The 18,911-nt window shown below is 49.9% G+C and overlaps 1 protein-coding gene across 1 annotated transcript in view; it reads left to right on the forward strand.

Moving 5' to 3' along the window:
- LOC139259421 (MAGUK p55 subfamily member 4-like) overlaps positions 1-18,911 on the forward strand; it is a 238,666-nt gene that overhangs the window by 148,770 nt on the left and 70,985 nt on the right. The window contains exon 14 of the mRNA XM_070874887.1: positions 13,340-13,510. Coding sequence (XP_070730988.1) covers positions 13,340-13,510 — 171 coding nt within the window. The remainder of the gene's footprint in view (positions 1-13,339; positions 13,511-18,911) is intronic.

The raw sequence follows: 18,911 nt of genomic DNA on the forward strand, positions 1-18,911 counted from the left end.
GTGGGTGATGCTCCGGGACCCAGTGGCCTGTAGCAACAGCATGGGGGAGGGGAAGCCCAGGGGCCAGTTCCCCAGAGGGAGAGTGATGCTCAGCAGCACTCTGATGATGAGGCCGAATTACGGGTTGTCACAAGACAATCATTGCGGTTGCACCGCGATCTGCTGGCAAGGGTGCCCGAGAGTCTCGATGCACTAGCTGTGAGTATGGAGGAGTCCACCTCAAGGTTTGCACCTGACTCTCAGCAGCCCACCGAGCCCATCCTTGGTGGACATCAATGGGTGTTGGATGCAACAAGCAACATGGGGTCTCAGACATGGTGGCACGGGCTATGGCTGACTTTGCAGTAACCATTGAGCACCAGGCCGACGCTATTGGAGGCCTGCATAATGTAATATCATCAATGCGTGGTGGCATCAATCAGCTCTGTGGTGTGCTACAGTCGCCATCTGTGTTCATGCAGAGGTAAATTGAAGCCATGGACTCATTGACCACTGCCATCGTGTCTGGGGTCCCATCAGGTCAACGGGGACCTAACGTTGCCGAACAAGGGCAGCAATCTGTGCTCACGCAGATTGCTCCAGATGCTGAGGCTCTGTCCCGGGGAGTAGCAACATGTCGGGCCTGTTGGAACCTGATGCCCTCTCTCAGGATGACACCATTCCGCCTTTACACTTGCCGCTCTCTGCACCACATCCGCACCAGAGTGCTGCCGCCCATGCTGAGGTAATGCAGACCGTAGCCAGGCTTTCCAGGCCTGAGCTGGTCGGGGACATCTTGCTGGACCATCATGTGTGGCAGCAGCTCAAAGTGAGCGACCGACTACCAGCCTTGCTGCAGGCCCTGAGACCCCATTGAGGAGGAGCAGTGGGAGTGGGAGGGCGGAGAAGGGAAGGGGTGGGAAAGCACTCAGCAAAACCCATTAAGCAATTAGGGGATGGTGGTCACAGATGCTGGCCTTGTTAAATCTTGTTTAAATCTGAACTCATGCAAGTAGTTTCACTTGGATGAACCAACAAACAATTGTCGCCAGAGATGGCTACCTTGTTGGAAAATGAACTCTTGTAAATCATTGCATTTGAATGTCGCTGGTAATGTTTGAAGGGGTCTTGTGGGTTTGATTATTCGCTGAGGATTATGGTGTTATGTTGTGTTAGTTTACAGCACACTGGTTTTTCTGTTAAATAAATACATTTTTGATTTTTAACATTATTGTGTTGAAAGTTATATACAGGGAGTCTTGCAGGGTGGGGAGTGATGTGTTCAGCAGATACCAAGGTGTATGACGTGGCCATTCGGCTCGTCTAGCGTCATTCACTGGAATCGATGCGCGATGAGTCTTTGATTAGCAGCCCTTCCAGCTGCAGTGTCAGGCTCTGTCACCACCTCCTTGCTGAACTAGAGCTGTGTTATGCATTGTTTCTTGGACATAGCAAGGTAAGAATAATGCGCATGGTAAACCCTGCATGTCTACAGCCTCCTGCCCTGAAGTCTGGGGCCTCTCCTCTGGTGTGGACCCACATTCGCCATAAGCCGTCTCTGTAGCAGGTGCCTTTGAAGTCTTCGCCACAGGACGACGTGGTGTGCCAACACTGCCCCCATTGAGTTGCAGAGGTAACAACGAGATACGGGGTGGCACTTCTTTATGCCCCTGAAAAACCAAAACCGAATTTCGCACCAGGCATCAATGCTGCCTAGTGCTGGCGCGAAGCCACTGCCGCCCAGTCAATGCCTAACATCGGCGTTATCAGCTGGTGTTAGCATCTGAATTTTGGCCCCTTTGTGTTCTCCTCATAGCTTACTGTCCTGCCTGGCTTTATATTATCAGCAAACTTGGATACATTGCACTCGGTCCCTTCATCTAGACCATTAATATAGATTGTAAATAGCTGAGGCCCCAGCACTGATCCTTGCGACACCCCACTAGTTACAGCCTGCCAACCTGAACAAGACTCGTTTATCCCTACTTTCTGTTTTCAGTCTGTTAACCAAGCCTCTATCCATGCTAATACATTATCTCCAATCCCCTGAGCCCTTATCTTATGTATTAATCGTTTATGTGGCACCTTCTCAAATGCCTTTTGGAAACTACATCCACTGGTCCCTCTTTATCTACCCTGCTAGTTACATCCTCCAAAAACTCCAATAAATTTGTCGCATACAATTTCCCTTTCATAAACCATGTTGACTCTGCCTAATCATGTTATGGTTTTCTAAGTGCCCTGATACCACTTCCTTATCGATGGATTTCAGCATTTTCCCAATGACTGATGTAAGGCTAACTGGCCTGTAGTTTCCTGTTTTCTTTCTCCCACCTTTCTTGAATAGCGGGGCTATATTTGCTACCTTCCAATCCACTGGGACTGTTCTAGAATCTAGGGAATTTTGAAAGATCAAAACAGATGCATCCACTATCTCTGCAGCCACCTTTTTGAACCCTAGGATGTAGGCCGTCAGGTCCAGGGGATTTACATAGAAACATAGAAAATAGGTGCAGGAGTAGGCCATTCAGCCCTTCTAGCCTGCACCGCCATTCAATGAGTTCATGGCTGAACATGCAACTTCAGTACCTCATTCCTGCTTTCTCGCTATACCCCTTGATCCCCCTAGTAGTAAGGACTTCATCTAACTCCTTTTTGAATATATTTAGTGAATTGGCCTCAACAACTTTCTGTGGTAGAGAATTCCACAGGTTCACCACTCTCTGGGTGAAGAAGTTTCTCCTCATCTCGGTCCTAAATGGCTTACCCCTTATCCTTAGACTGTGACCCCTGGTTCTGGACTTCTCCAACATTGGGAACATTCTTCCTGCATCTAACCTGTCAAAACCCGTCAGAATTTTAAATGTTTCTATGAGGTCCCCTCTCATTCTTCTGAACTCCAGTGAATACAAGCCCAGTTGATCCAGTCTTTCTTGATAGGTCAGTCCCGCCATCCCGGAAATCAGTCTGGTGAACTTTCGCTGCACTCCCTCAATAGCAAGAATGTCCTTCCTCAAGTTAGGAGACCAAAACTGTACACAATACTCCAGGTGTGGCCTCACCAAGGCCCTGTACAACTGTAGCAACACCTCCCTGCCCCTGTATTCAAATCCCCTCGCTATGAAGGCCAACATGCCATTTGCTTTCTTAACCGCCTGCTGTACCTGCATGCCAACCTTCAAAGACTGATGTACCATGACACCCAGGTCTCGTTGCACCTCCCCTTTTCCTAATCTGCCACCATTCAGATAATAGTCTGTCTTTCTGTTTTTACCACCAAAGTGGATAACCTCACATTTATCCACATTATACTTCATCTGCCATGCCACTCACCTAACCTATCCAAGTCGCTCTGCAGCCTCATAGCATCCTCCTCGCAGCTCACACTGCCACCCAACTTGGTGTCATCCGCAAATTTGGAGATACTACATTTAATCCCCTCGTCTAAATCATTAATGTACAGTGTAAACAGCTGGGGCCCCAGCACAGAACCTTGCAGTACCCCACTAGTCACTGCCTGCCATTCTGAAAAGTACTCCTACTCTTTGCTTCCTGTCTGACACCCAGTTCTCAATCCATGTCAGCACACTACCCCCAATCCCATGTGCTTTAACTTTGCACATTAATCTCTTGTTTAGGACCTTGTCGAAAGCCTTGTCGGCTTTTAGTCCCATTAGTTTCTCCACTGCTTTTTCTCTACTTATATGAATTACATTAAGTTCATCACCCTCATTAGACCTTGGTTCCCCACCATTTTAGGTACGCTTTTTGCATGTACTGTGAAGACACATACAAAATATTTGTTTTATGTTTCTGACATTTCCTTATTCCCCATAATAATTTCTCCTGCCTCATCCTCTAAGAGACCAATGTTTATTTTTGCTATTCTCTTTTTTACATACTTGTAGAAGCTCTTAAATTAAGAGCCGGGATTAAAAACAAAATGTTCAAAACTTCTAAATTTAATTAATTAAATACATTAGAGATGGCAGGACAGGCGATGTGTTACTGCTGTTGCATGTGGGAGCTGGTTGACCCCATTGAAGTCCACAGCGACCAAATCTGCAGCAAGTGTCTGCGGCTTGAGGAACTTCGGCTCCGTGTTGATGAGCTGGAGTCTGAGCTGCAGACACTGCGACACATCAGGGAGGGGGAGAGTTACCTGGACGCTGTGTTCCAGGGGATAGTCACGCCCCTTAGATTAATAAATTCTAATTGCTCCGTAGTCAGGGACAGGAGGGTGTGACTATGAGTGAGGAAGATATGGGGACCCAGGAGGTAGTGCTGGAGGAACCTCTTGTCCAACAGGTTCAAGACTCTTATTCCCTGTGTGAACGAGAGCAGAGACTGCAGGGAGGATGAGCAAACTGACCACAGTACTGTGGTACAGGGGACCATTCAAGTGAGGGGAATAAAACGAAACATTATAGTGGTAGGGGACAGTATCATTAGGGGGATAGATACTGTTCTCTGCAGCCAAGAGCGTGAGTCCTGAAGGCTGTGTTGCCTGCCCAGTACCAGGGTTAAGGACATCTCCTCTAGGTTGAGAGGAACTTGGAGTGGGAGGGGGAAGATCCAGTTGTCGTGGTCCACATAGGTACCAATGACATTGGTAGAACAAAGAAAGAAGTTCCGCTGAGGGAGTATGAGCAGCTAGGGGCTAAATTGAAAAGCAGAACCACAAAGGTAATAATCTCTGGATTATTACCTGAGCCATGAGCAAATTTGAATGGAGTAAAAAAAGATCAGAGATGAACACGTGGCTCAAAGACTGGTGTAGGAGCAATGGGTTTCGATTCATGGAGCACTGGCACCAGTACTGGGATAAGAGGGAGTTGGGACGGGCTTCCCTTGAACTGTGCTGGCGCTAGTGTCCTGGTGAATCGAATAACTAGGGCTGTAGATAGGGATTTAAACAAAATAGTTGAGGGGAGGGTTCAGGTGAGCGGAAATTTAAAAAGTCAAAGAGCAAGGAGAAGGCAATAGAGCAGGGTAGCGGTGGGGGAAATGATAACCAGAGTGTGATAGGAAGGGACAGAATGTATAAAAATAAAAGTGTATCAGAAAGTGGGGTCAAAGCATGTAAAAACGTTAAAGAAAAAATTTAAAGCTCTTTATCTGATTGCACGCAGTATTCGTAACAAGATAGATGAGTTGATGGCGCAAATAGATTTAAATGAGTATGATCTGAAAGCCATTACAGAGACATGGTTGCAAGGTGACCAAGGCTGGGAACTGAATATTCAGGGTATTTGACAATTCGGAAGGATACAGAAAGGAAAAAGAGGTGGGGTAGCTCTGTTAATAAAGAATGGGATCAGTGCAGTAGTGAGAAATGATATCGGCTCAGATGATCAAAATGTAGGGCTAGACTTTTCATTATTTTTGCATGCATACCGCCCACTTAACGTCCATTTTAATGCTGAAATGAGGTATAATGCCCATGTTAGCCACAAAATGGAAACTAACGCCCATTTCTCGGTCACTTATCGGCGAGCATTACTTTCGGCATGAACTTAACACCGATAAAAAATAATACCGCCCGCCCACCATTTTTGGGCAGAAAGATCAGAATGGGCGAAACCAATGCCCATAATATCGCCCAGTGTTACTTTCGGCATGTAATTAACGCCGAGATTTAATAATACTGCCTGTCCACTTTTTTTGTCATAAAGATCACATTTGCCGAAATTAACGCCCAGAAAATCGCTGAGTGTTACTTTCGGCACCTTGCACACATCTCGCCAAAAATATCGCTCGCCAAAAAAAACGCCGTGAAAAAGTTGCTCTCACCTGAACTAATCACAGCGATATGGACGCCATTTTCTAAATCTCAGGTCGCTTCATTTAAAAGGCTGCTTCAACTTCGGGGGAGTTTGGATGTACTCTAGAGTTCTTTAAGGTGATGTGAACATCTGAACTAACATCTTACTGTGGACGATTGGAATTTAGTTTAGGTGCATTAGTGGGGACATTTATTGTTTGTGAAGAATAGGTGTAATACTGATACTTATTGCAATGGGGCCTATCCTGATGAGTACGCACATGCTGCAGACTAGAGATGGCAGAAGGTATATTAGACAGCATTATGAGCCCAATCTAAGACGTGCCAGACTGATGAGGAGGACGAGACATTACACCCCCCGCACTTACAGGGAGAAGCGGTCTTACCTCAACTTGTCTGGTACCACCTGCCTTAGGAGACTGCGCTTACACAAGGATGTTATCTGTGAGATATGCCAGCTCATCGGGGGAGATCTGCAGCCTGCCAGCACTGTCCGTCGAGGTCAAGGTCACCGCGTACTTTCGTTCTACGCGTCGGGTTCCTTTCAGGCCTCAGCTGGCGACATTTGCGCTGTATCTCAGCATGCCACACATTGCTGGATTCGACAGGTCACTGAAGCCCTTTACACACGCAGAATGGACTTTATCAGCTTCCCTATGACCAGGGAGGCTCGGACTGAGCGGGCTTTAGGATTCTACCAAATTGCTAACTTCCCCAAGGTGCACGGAGCAATACACTGTATACACATCGTGATACGGGCACCTTTTCAGGATGCAGAGAATTTGCGAAACCGAATATGCAACTCGTTGTCGACCACCAGCAGATAATTATGGCAGTGAATGCCAAATTTCCGGGCAGCATCCATAATGCTCACATCCTGCATGAGAGCACTGTATCTGACATGTTTACCAATCAGCCACAAGGTCAATGCTGGATGCTTGGTGACAAAGGATATGTCCTTGCCACCTGGCTGATGACCCCCCTGCGTGACACCCACACTGAAGCTGAGAAGCGATACAACGAGAGCCACAGAGCCACACGCAATATCATCGAGAAAACCATTGGAGTGCTTAAGCAGCGCTTTAGATGCCTGGACCACTTGGGAGATGAGCTCCAATACCACCCTGAGCGGGTACCTCAATTCGTGGTGGTGTGCTCCATGCTGCACAACCTGACTATCAGGAGGGGACAAGAATTGCCAGAAGGGACTGACGGTCCACCTCAGGAGAGAGAGGAAGAGGAGGACGAGGAGGTGGACGCTGACCTCGGGCCAGACAATCAGGATGATGCTGAAACTATGCCCCACCCCCCTCTAGACCACTGGAAAGGGCCCGTGGTGGCTACATAGCTGCAAAACTCTTACGTCAGCAGCTCATGAATGAGCGCTTTGCTTGAAAGAACGTTGTTGTTATTTACAAAGCTGCTGGGTGTGCAGCTCATACATTGATGGTGTGCATCACCTTGGTGACAGTTAAAGTTTAAGTTGATTCAAGTTAAGTTTAATTCTACCCTTTCATGTTAAGGAATCACCAGTGTGTAACAGTGCAGCTATCTGAAACAAAGCGCAACAAGGTTATGTTAAATAAAAAAACATTTAATCCGAACTGTTATATATGTATGCTTGTATTTACTCTGTACAGCCACCAGAGGACTCATCCCCTCAAGTCTCAAGGGATCCAATAATCCCTTGGGAGCACAAGTATTTAAGGAGGCTTCACAGGTTGGAGAGGCACTCTGGAGACCTGTAATAAAAGACTACAGTCACACTTTACTTTGAGCTCACAGTGTTCAGTCTGACACTTTCTCTATACACAACTGGCAACGAGATACAGATAGTGAACCCAAAGATGCAAAGAACAGTGGGCATCCTTGAGAAATTCTCAGAGAGAGATGATTGGGAAACTTTAGTGGAGCAACTCGACCAATACTTCGTGGCCAACGAGCTAGATAGGGAAGAGAGCACTGCCAAACGAAGGGCGATCCTCCTCACCATCTGTGGGGCACCAACGTATGGCCTCATGAAGAATCTGCTCACCAGTCCAAGAGCATTTGAACCCAAAGGAAAGCGTTCTGATGGCAAGGTACCGTTCTACACTCACAAAAGGTCTGAAGGCCAGGGAGTGGTGAGTTATGTTGCCGAGCTAAGACGATTTGAAGGACATTTGGAGCACATGCTCAGACACTTTTTCGTACTTGGCATTGGCCACGAAACCATACTTCGCACACATTTGACTGTAGAGACCCCAACCTTGAGTAAGGCCATAGCGATAGCCCAGGCGTTCATTGCCACCAGTGATAATACGAAGCAAATCTCTCACCACACAAGTGCTGCCACAAGTGCTATGAACAAAGTGATGTTGTTTTCAAATTGTAACGTACAGGGCAGGTCACACATACCTGCAGCTACACGTCCACAGCTGTCTCAGAGTCCACCATCAAGGGTGATGAATGCAAGGCCATTAACACCTTGTTGGCGTTGCGAGGGTGATCATCATTTCCATTCATGCCGATTCAAAGAGTACGTTTGCAAGGGCTGTGGATCAATGGGACACCTCCAACGAGTGTGCAGGCGAGCTGCTAAGCCTGTTAAACCTGCAAACCACCATGTTGCAGAGGAGGACAGATCCATGGAGGATCATGACAAACCAGAGCCTCAGACCGAGGAGGCAGGGGTACATGGGGTGCGCACATTCACCACAAATTGTCCCCCGATAATGCTGAATGTTGAACTAAATGGACTCCCGGTGTCAATGGAGCTGGACACGGGCGCGAGCCAGTCCATCATGGGCAAAAAGACTTTCGAAAGGTTGTGGTGCAACAAGGCCTCAAGGCCAGTCTTAACTCCAGTTCGCACGAAACTAAGAACTTACACGAAAGAACTGATTCGTGCAATCGGCAGTGCTACCGTAAAGGTCTCCTACAATAGAGTGGTGCACATTCTACCACTCTGGGTGGTACCAGCTGATGGTCCCACACTACTCGGCAGGAGCTGGCTGGGAAAGATACGCTGGAACTGGGACGACGTCCGAGCGCTATCGCCCGCTGACGACACTTTGTGTGCCCAGGTCTTAAACAAATTTCCTTCGCTGTTCGAACCAGGCATCGGGAAATTCCAAGGAGCAAAAGTGCAGATCCACCTAATTCCGAAGATGTGACCCATCCATCACAAGACGAGAGCAATACCGTACATGATGAGAGAAAGGGTAGAGATCGAGCTAGACCGGCTGCAAAGAGACGGCATTATTTCACCGATTGAGTTCAATGAGTGAGCCAGTCCTATTGTCCCAGTCCTCAAGGGAGACGGCATCATCAGAATCTGTGGGGATTACAAAGTAACTATCAATTGTTTCTCCCTGCAGGACCAATACCCATTACCAAAAGCCGATGACCTCTTTGCAACGCTGGCAGGAGGAAAGACGTTCACGAAGCTAGATCTGACTTCAGCCTACATGACGCAGGAACTGGAGGAATCATCGAAGGCCCTCAACTGCATCAACACACACACAAGGGTCTTTTTATTTATAACAGATGCCTGTTTGGAATCCGATCAGCGGCGGCGATATTCCAGAGAAACATGGAAAGTTTACTGAAGTCGGTCCTGCACACCGTGGACTTCCAGGACGATATCCTGGTCACAGGTCAGAACACAGTCGAGCACCTGCAGAACCTGGAGGAGGTTCTTAGTCGACTCAACCGTGTGGGGCTCAGGTTAAAACGCTCGAAGTGCGTTTTCCTGGCACCTGACGTGGAGTTCTTGGGAGGGAGGATTGCGGCGGACGGCATCAGCCCCACCAATGCAAAGACGGAGTCAATCGAACGCACCGAGGCCACAGAACGTGACGGAGCTGTGGTAGTTTCTGGGACTCTTGAACTACTTTGGTAATTTCTTACTGGGTCTCAGCACCCTGCTAGAACCACTACATGTCTTACTACGAAAAGGGCGTGAATGGGTTTGGGGCAAAAGCCAAGAAAATACCTTTGTAAAAGCGAGAAAATTGTTATGCTCAAACAAATTGCTTGTGTTGTATGATCCATGTAAGCGTTTGGTACTAGCATGTAATGCGTCGTCATATGGCGTCGGGTGTGTATTGCAACAAGCTAATGATTTCAGGAAACTGCAACCGGTTGCTTATGCATCCAGAATACTGTCTAAGACTGAGAGAGCCTACAGCATGATTGAGAAAGAAACGTTACCGTGTGTCTATGGGGTAAAGAAAATGCATCAATACCTGTTTGGGCTAAAATTCGAATTGGAAATTGACCATAAGCCACTTATATCCCTGTTTTCCGAGAATAAAGGGATAAATACCAACACATCGGCCCGCATCCAGAAATGAGCGCTCACGTTGTCCACATACAACTACGCCATCTACCACAGGCCAGGCACAGAAAACAGCGCCGATGCTCTCAGTAGGCTGCCATTGCCCACCACGGGATTGGAAATGGTGCAGCCTGCAGATCTAGCCATGGTTATGGAAGCATTTGAGAGTGAGCAATCACCCGTCACCTCCCGGCAGATCAAAACCTGGACAAGCCAGGACCCCTTATTATCTCTAGTCAAAAGCTGTGTGCTTCATGGGAGCTGGTCCAGTGTACCAGTGGAAATGCAGGAAGAGAAAACTGTTCCAGTGGCACAAAGATGAAACGTCTATACAGGCAGACTGCCTTCTGTAGGGCAATCGAGTAGTGGTCCCCAAGAAGGGCAGAGACACCTTCATGAATGACCTCCACAGTACCACCCAGGCATTGGTAATGATGAAAGCGATAGCCAGATCCCACATGTGGTGGCCCTATATCGATGCGGACTTAGAGTCCTGCGTTCACAGATGTAATACATGCTCGCAGTTAAGCAACGTATCCAGGGAGGCGCCGCTAAGTTTATGGTCTTGGCCCTCCAAACCGTGGTCTAGAGTACACTATGCAGGCCCGTTCTTAGGTAAAATGTTCCTTGTGGTTGTAGACGCGTACTCCAAGTGGATTGAATGTGAGATAATGCCGGCTAGCAGGTCCACTGCCACTACTGAAAGCCTGCGAGCCATGTTTGCCACACACGGCTTAGCCGATGTCCTGGTGAGCGACAACGGGCCATATTTTACCAGTGCTGAGTTCAAAGAATTCATGACCTGTAACGGGATCAAACATGTCACATCTGCCCTGTTTAAACCAGCGTCCAATGGTCAGGCAGCGAGAGCAGTGCAAACCATCAAGCAAGGCTTGAAGAGGGTAACTGAAGGCTCACTGCAGACTCGCCTATCCCGAGTCCTGCTGAGCTACCGCACAAGACCCCACTCACTCACTGGGATCCCACCTGCTGAACTGCTCATGAAAAGAGCACTTAAGACAAGGCTCTCGTTAGTTCACACTGATCTACATGAACAGGTAGAGAGCAGGCGGCTTCAACAAGGTGCATACCATGATAGCGTAAATGTGTCACACGAGATTGAAATCAATGGTCCTGTATTTGTTTTAAATTATGGACAAGGTCCCAAGTGGCTTCCCGGCACTGTCGTGGCCAAAGAGGGGAGCAGGGTGTTTCGGGTCAAACTTTCAAATGGACTCATTCACCGGAAACACTTGGAGCAAATCAAACTCAGATTTACGGACTATCCTGAGCAACCCACCTTGGACCCTACCTTCTTTGATTCCCCCAACATACACACCAGTGGCAACCGACACCATGGTTGACCACGAAGCAGAACCCATCATCCACAGCAGTCCTGCAGGGCCCAACACACCAGGCAGCCCAGCAAGGCCAGCTGCACAGCAGCCCAGTGAAGGTTCAACAACACCAGCTTTCACACCGAGACGATCAACCAGGACAAGAAGGGCCCCAGATCGACTCACATAGTCAATAGTGTAACTATTTACATTGGGGGGGGATTGTTGTTATATATGTGGACTTATATTGACTCTGTACAGCCACCAGAGGGCTCATCCCCTAGAGTCCCAAGGGATCCCATAATCCCTTGGGAGCACAGGTATTTAAGGAGGCTTCACAGGTTGGAGAGGCATTCTGGAGACCTGCACTAAAAACTAAGGTCACACTTTACTTTGAGCTCACAGTGTTCAGTCTGACTCTTTCTCCATATGCAACAGTTTTGGTGTCCATATTTAAGGAAGGATATTCTTGCGTTGGATACTGTTCATAGAAGGTTCACGAGGTTGATTCCGGAGATGAGTGGGTTGACTTATGAGGATAGGTTGAGTAATTTGGGCCTATACACATTGGAGTTCAGAAGAATGAGATGTGATCTTATTGAAACTTATAAGATAATGAGGGGGTTCGACAAGGTGAATGCAGAGAGGATATTTCCACATAGGGAAAACTAAAACTAGGGGACGTAATCTTAGAATAAGGGGCCACCCATTTAAAACTGTGATGAGGAGAAATTTTTTCTCGTAGAGGGTTGTAAATCTATGGAATTCTCTGCCGCAGGGAGCTGTAGAGGCTGGGTCGCTGAAGATATTTAAGGCGGAGATAGACAGATTTTTGAGCGATACGGGAGTAAAGGGTTATGGGGTGCGGGCAGGGAAGTGAAGCTGAGTCCATGATCAGTTCAGCTATGATCTTATTGAATGACGGAGCAGGCTCGAGGGGCCAGATGGCCTACTCCTGCTCCTATTTCTTATGGTCTTATGCTCTTAAGGGCAGTGGCTCCTCCATCACTGCATCCTGGGTCCCCATACCTTCCTAACTCACAGTCACACCCTCCTATCGCTGACCATTGATTAACTCTAAAGTACTATTGAACCTTAAGGGTGTGACTGCCTCCTGAAGCAAAGTGTCCAGGTAATTCTCTTCCTCCCTGATGCAGCTGAACATCTCTGAGCCGAAGTTTCTCGAGCTACAGACATTTACTGCAAATGTGGCTGCTTGGGATCGCGATGCTCTCCGCCAACTCCCACATGCTGCAGTTACGACACACCACCTGTCCTGCTATCTCTAACCTTGTTTTATTTATTAATTAATTCGTTACAGCTTTTAGTCAATCAATATTTTAGTTTTGTTTAATTATTTCATGTTTTAAGTTATTAATTTTATACGGTTACTGTTACAGTTTCTCCATTCTTAATTTAACCCCTTTCCTAACAGAAGGCACAGATAAGCTGTAATACTCACCATCCAATCACCTACCTGCTCTCCTGTGATGTCCTCTTTGATTTTTTGTTGTTGTTTTTGAATCGGAGTCTCACATCTCACCGCTGCCACTCTGCTCCGTCTGGTCTCAGGCCTCTTGTCTCCCCGCTCTCTTTATGCCACTGCCACTCTGCTTCTTCCAGAAAGAGGGCAAAATCTTCCCTCCCAAATACTCTCAGGGAAAGGGGGCAAAATATACCCTCAGAAATACTGTCAGAGTAAGGGACCCATTTTCTCTCATCCTCTCCCTACACTTCCATCCCATAAACAGACTGGGGAAATTAAGCAGTCATTGTCTTTCCATGGGCTGGAAGTGTGGGGGTTCACCCCATTATCTAAAGACAGTGAGAATGAACTTGCATTTCTATAGCACCTTTAACGTTTAACTTAAGCCTGCCCATTTGCCCATTAACCCATTATCCTTTGTTGCCACTCAGCGGGATTCCGGAGGAGCATGCGACTCTGCCGCAGGAAATCGAAGAGCAGCCAGCTGCTGTGCTCCGCTCACTGTCCGAGCAGCTGTTATACCAGCACGGTAACACCATACGAGGAGGTGCTGAGATACCAGCGCAGCCCCACCGACAGGCAAAGGCTGATCATCCTCGTGGGTGAGTAACTATTAACCCGGAATTGGACGGATTATATCTTCCAATAGTGGAGAGTTCTTATGCAAGTTGGCTGAAGGGTAGCCACTTCCTTATTGACATCAGGGCAAGGGCCCAGACCCACAGTGCAACAGGGGAGGAGCCCAGTCCCACAGTGCACCAGGGGAAGGGCCCAGTCCCACAGTGCACCAGGGGAAGCCCAGTCCCACAGTGCACCAGGGGAAGGGCCCAGTCCCACAGTGCACTAGGGGAAGCCCAGTCCCACAGTGCACCAGGGGAAGGGCCCAGTCCCACAGTGCGGGGCACCAGGGGAAAGGCCCAGTCCCACAGTGCGGGGCACCAGGGGAAGGGCCCAGTCCCAAAGTGCACCAGAGGAAGGGCCCAGTCCCACAGTGCACCAGGGGAAAGGCCCAGTCCCACAGTGCAGGGCACCAGGGGAAGGGCCCAGTCCCAAAGTGCACCAGAAGAAGGGCCCAGTCCCACAGTGCACCAGGGGAAAGGCCCAGTCCCACAGTGCACCAGAGGAAGGGCCCAGTCCCACAGTGCACCAGGGGAAAGGCCCAGTCCCACAGTGCACGAGAGGAAGGGCCCAGTCCCAAAGTGCACCAGGGGAAGGGCCCAGTCACACAGTTCACCAGGGGAAGGGCCCAGTCCCACAGTGCACCAGGGGAAAGGCCCAGTCCCACAGTGCAGGTCACCAGGGGAAGGGCCCAGTCCCGCAGGGCACCAGGTGAAGAGCTAGTCCCAAAGTGCACCGGGGGGAAGGGCCCAGTCCCAAAGTGCACCCGGGGTAGGGCCCAGTCATACAGTGCACCAGGGGAAAGGCCCAGTCCCACAGTGCAGTGCACCAGAGGAAGGGCCCTGTCCCACAGTGTACCAGTGGAAGGGCCCAGTCCCACAGTGCACCAGGGGAAGGGCCCAGTCCCACAATGCACCAGGGGAAAGGCCTAGTCCCACAGTGCAGGGCACCAGGGGAAGGGCCCAGTCCCACATTGCACCAGGGAAAGGGCCCAGTGTTATGTATGTATGTAAACCTCACCAATATGTAAGACTTGCCACCAGGGGGCACACCTGTGGGAGACATAAGGGTTACCTGTGCACCCTGGGCAAGCAGGTATAAAAGGTAATCTACCATACTGCTTCCTCACTCTGGAGTCATATTCAAGAGACCAAGGTCACAACAGTTTGAGCTTGCAATACAGTCTTGTGGAGTTATTCTGAACATAACAATTGGCGACGAGTAACGGATCACGAACTTTCACACGGTAATGGCTGCTATTGGTATTCTTGAGAGATTTGTTGAGGGTGATGATTAGGAAGCCTTTGTTGAGTGTCTCGGCCAGTACTTCATGGCCAACAAACTGGACAAGGCTGAGACGGCAGTCAAGCGCAGGGCGATTCTCCTCACCGTATTTGGGTCTTCGATATATGGCCTCCTCAAAAATCTGCTGGCACCGGACAAACCAATGGACAAGACTTCACAGAGCTGTGCACGCTGGTTCGGGAACACTTCAAGCCAAAGGAGAGCATCTTAATGATCAGGTATCGCTTTTACGCGCACCATCGCTCCGAGGGCTAGAACGTGGCGAGCTTTGCCACCGATCTAAGACATCTTGCGGGACAGTGCAAATTTGCCGGATATTTGGGGGAAATGTTGTGGGACATTTTCGTGATTGGAATCGGACACAAGGTCATTCTTCGCAAACTGCTGTCTGCTGAATCCCTAGATCTGAGCAAGGCCATCACGATAGCCCTGGCTTTCATATCCATGAGCGACAGCACAAAACAGATATCTTCACAGAATCAAAGCTCACCGGCAAGTACTGTGCATAAAATAATGCTTTCAGCAGGCAGAACTGTACATGGCAGGGCCTACACAACCGCAGAGGACACCATGTTGGCGCTGCGGGGGTAATCATAGAGCCCATCAATGTCAATTCAAACACTATGTGTACAAGGGCTGTGGAACAATGGGGCACCTCCAGCGGATGTGCAAACGATCTCTGACTCACCACGTGGCAGAGTCAGGAGAAGACAACTGATCCAGTGAGGATCACGATGAACGAGCAGGAGAGGCAACTCAACCTGAGGATGAAGAGAAAGTTTATGGGATACACACCTTCACCACCAAAAGCCCTCCGATAATGTTAAAAGTTAAACTCAACGGCACTCCAGTCTCCATGGAATTGGACACAGGGGTGAGTCAATCAATGATGAGCTAGAAGGCAGTCGAGAGGTTGTGGGGCGACAGAGCACAATGACCCAAGCTGATCCCGATTCAGGCAAAGCTGCACATCTACACCAAGGAACTGATACCAGTTATTGGTACTGTGGACATAAGAGTATCTCATGAGGGAGCGGTACACGATTTACCACTGGATTGTTTCAGGTGATGGGCCAACGCTGCTTGGTAGAAGGTGGATGGAGAAGATTCGATGGAACTGGGAAGATCTCTGTGTACCTTCTCCGGCGAATGACGTCTCCCTTGCTCAAAGGCTGAGCAAAGCCCCACCTTCAGTTGAACCAGGCATCAAAGTGCAGATCCATTTGCAGATCCCCGAGGCACAGGCCGCTCATCACGACCACGAGGAGGTAAAGATCAACTGAGCACGGTGCAGGCGCGGTACCCACCACCCAAAGCCGATGACCTCTTCGCGACAATGGAAGAAGCTCCAGGTCAACCAAGCAAAGTGGGACTCAGGCCGAAACAATCCGAATGTGTCTTCCCGGCGCCAGAGGCAAAATCCCTGGGGAGGAAGATCGTAGTCAACATCATGGATATGGACGAGAGTGCATCCAGACCACGGGACGAGAGTGCGTCCAGACCACGGGACGAGAGTGCGTCCAGACCACGGGACGAAAGTGCGTCCAGACCACGGGACGAAAGTGCGTCCAGACCACAGGACGAGAGAGCGTCCAGACCACGGGATGTTGCCGCAATGAAACAGAGGCATGTGTTGCCCAGCAAGGAAGACGACTGGGCTTGGGGCAAAGGTAAAGGGGCGGCCGCTGAGAAGGCCAGGAATCCACTACGTTCCAATAAGTTGTTTGCACCCATGTGAGCGCTCTTTCACCGCTAATGATGTATTATCACATGGGGTCGGGGGTACCTTACAACAAGCCAAAGTAGCGGGCGAACACCAACCGGTCATATATGTTTCTGACAAAGTACTTGTAGCAAGCGGTCGAGCGTGTTGTACAGCAAGCCAAAGTAGCGGGCGCGCCCCAACCGGTTGTACATGTATCCATTAAGTTAACCAAGGCAGTAGCCTGCGTTCACGGAACAAAAGAGACGTACCAAAGAGTGTCCCAATATTTGCTCGAGTCAGATAAACTGCCAATCTCATAGTTTTTGGAGAGCAGAGGTACTGTTATCAATGCTTTGTTTCGAATATGTCTAACACTGCCTGTGCACTGTAACATGATCCGCCACAGGCCAGGCGCTGAGAACGCACTGATGCTCTCAGTTGGCTACTGTTGCCCACCACCGGGGTGGAAACGGCACAGCCCGCAGACCTGCTCGTTGTTATGGAAGTGCTAGAAAGTGAGGGATCAACTGTAACGGCTCCCCAGTTTAGGGCTTGGACCAGCCAGGATCACACGCCTGCTAACGGCGAACCGCTAGACGGGATGCTCATCCCATCAGATCCCTGCACATTGCAAAGAAAGGCAGGGAGGCTACACACACTCGGTGGTCCGGGGCCTCCATACCATGGCCCAGGGACCACGCGGCCTCCCACCAGTACTGAAAGTCTCAAGGCCATATAGGCCATCCTTGGCTTGCCAGACCGTAGGTTCGGCGACAATAGTCCGGAGTGGGCAGCCCAAATCATAAAGCCAAGCACCACACGTGTCTCGGTAGACTCCCTACAGACCCGGCTATCCCGGGTGCTGTGCAATCACCGGACAGAATCACTCAGAACCGAGCCTTCTGTATGCCATCAGCAGAGAATGTACCATGATCGCATGGCTCCTCCACGCGACATCAGAATAAATGATGTAGATCATGTTCGTGGCCCCAGATGGGCTGCTAGCACTGTATTAGCCAAAGAGGGGAATGGAGTGTTTGTGATGAAAATGGAGTGTTTGTTGTGAAACCATGCAATGGGCAAACGCAGAAAGCATTTGGACCAGACCAAACTGCAAACTACAGATAACCAGGAACTCCTGTGAAAGGATCTGGCCCCCAGTGACCCACTAACACAATCGACCTCGCTGTCAAACGTGAGGATGAACGCACCATGCCCATCAGTCCGATCAGACCAGCCGCGCAGCCATGCAGCAATGATCAGACCAACTCACCCATGTCAGGACTTCAACTCAGCCGATCGACCCAGGAATTCAGAGCGCCAGATCGCCTCTACTTGGAAATAACTTGTACATAAGACTTTGGGGGCGACGAGTGATGTTATGTATTTATGTAAACCTCACCAATATGTAAGACTTGCCACCAGGGGGCACACCTGTGGGAGACCTGAGGGTCACCTGTGCACCCTGGGCAAGCAGGTATAAAAGGTAATCTACCATGCTGCTTTCCCACTCTGGAGTCACGTTAAAGAGACCAAGGTCAAAACAGTTTGAGCTTACAATACAGTCTTGTGGAGTTATTCTGAACAAAACACCCAGTCCCACAGTTCAGGGCAACAGGGGATGGGCCCAGTCCCACAGTTCAGGGTATCAGGGTAAGGGCCCAGTCCCACAGTGCACCAGGGGAAGGGCCCAGTCCCACAGTGCACCGGGGGAAGGGCCCAGTCCCACAGTTCAGGGCACCAGGGGAAGGGCCCAGTCCCACAGTGCACCAGGGGAAGTGCCCAGTCCCACAGTTCAGGGCACCAGGCAAGGGCCCAGTCCCACACTGCACCAGGGGAAGGGCCCAGTTCCACACTGCAGCAGGGGAAGGGCCCAGTCCCACACTGCACCAGGGTAAGGGCCCAGTCCCACAGTGCACTAGGGGAAGGGCCCAGTCACACAGGGCACCAGGGGAAGGGCCCAGTCCCACAGTTCAGGGCACCAGGGGAAGGGCCCAGTCCCACAGTCACCAGGCAAGGGCCCAGTCCCACATTGCACCAGGGGAAGGGCCCAGTCCCACAGTGCATCAGGGGAAGGGCCCAGTTCCACACTGCATCAGGGGAAGGGCCCAGTCCCACAGTGCACTAGGGGAAGGGCCCAGTCACACAGTGCACCAGGGGAAGGGCCCAGTCCCACAGTTCAGATTACCAGGGGAAGGGCCCAGTCCCACAGTCACCAGGCGAGGGCCCAGTCCCACATTGCAACAGGGGAAGGGCCCAGTCCCACAATGTACCAGGGAAAGTGCCCAGTTCCACACTGCACCAGGGGAAAGGCCCAGTCTTACAGTGCACTAGGGGAAGGGCCTAGTCACACAGTTCAGGGTACCAGGGGAAGG

The sequence above is a fragment of the Pristiophorus japonicus genome, chromosome 3 (assembly GCF_044704955.1).
Source record: "Pristiophorus japonicus isolate sPriJap1 chromosome 3, sPriJap1.hap1, whole genome shotgun sequence".
Taxonomy (NCBI): Eukaryota; Metazoa; Chordata; class Chondrichthyes; family Pristiophoridae; genus Pristiophorus; species Pristiophorus japonicus.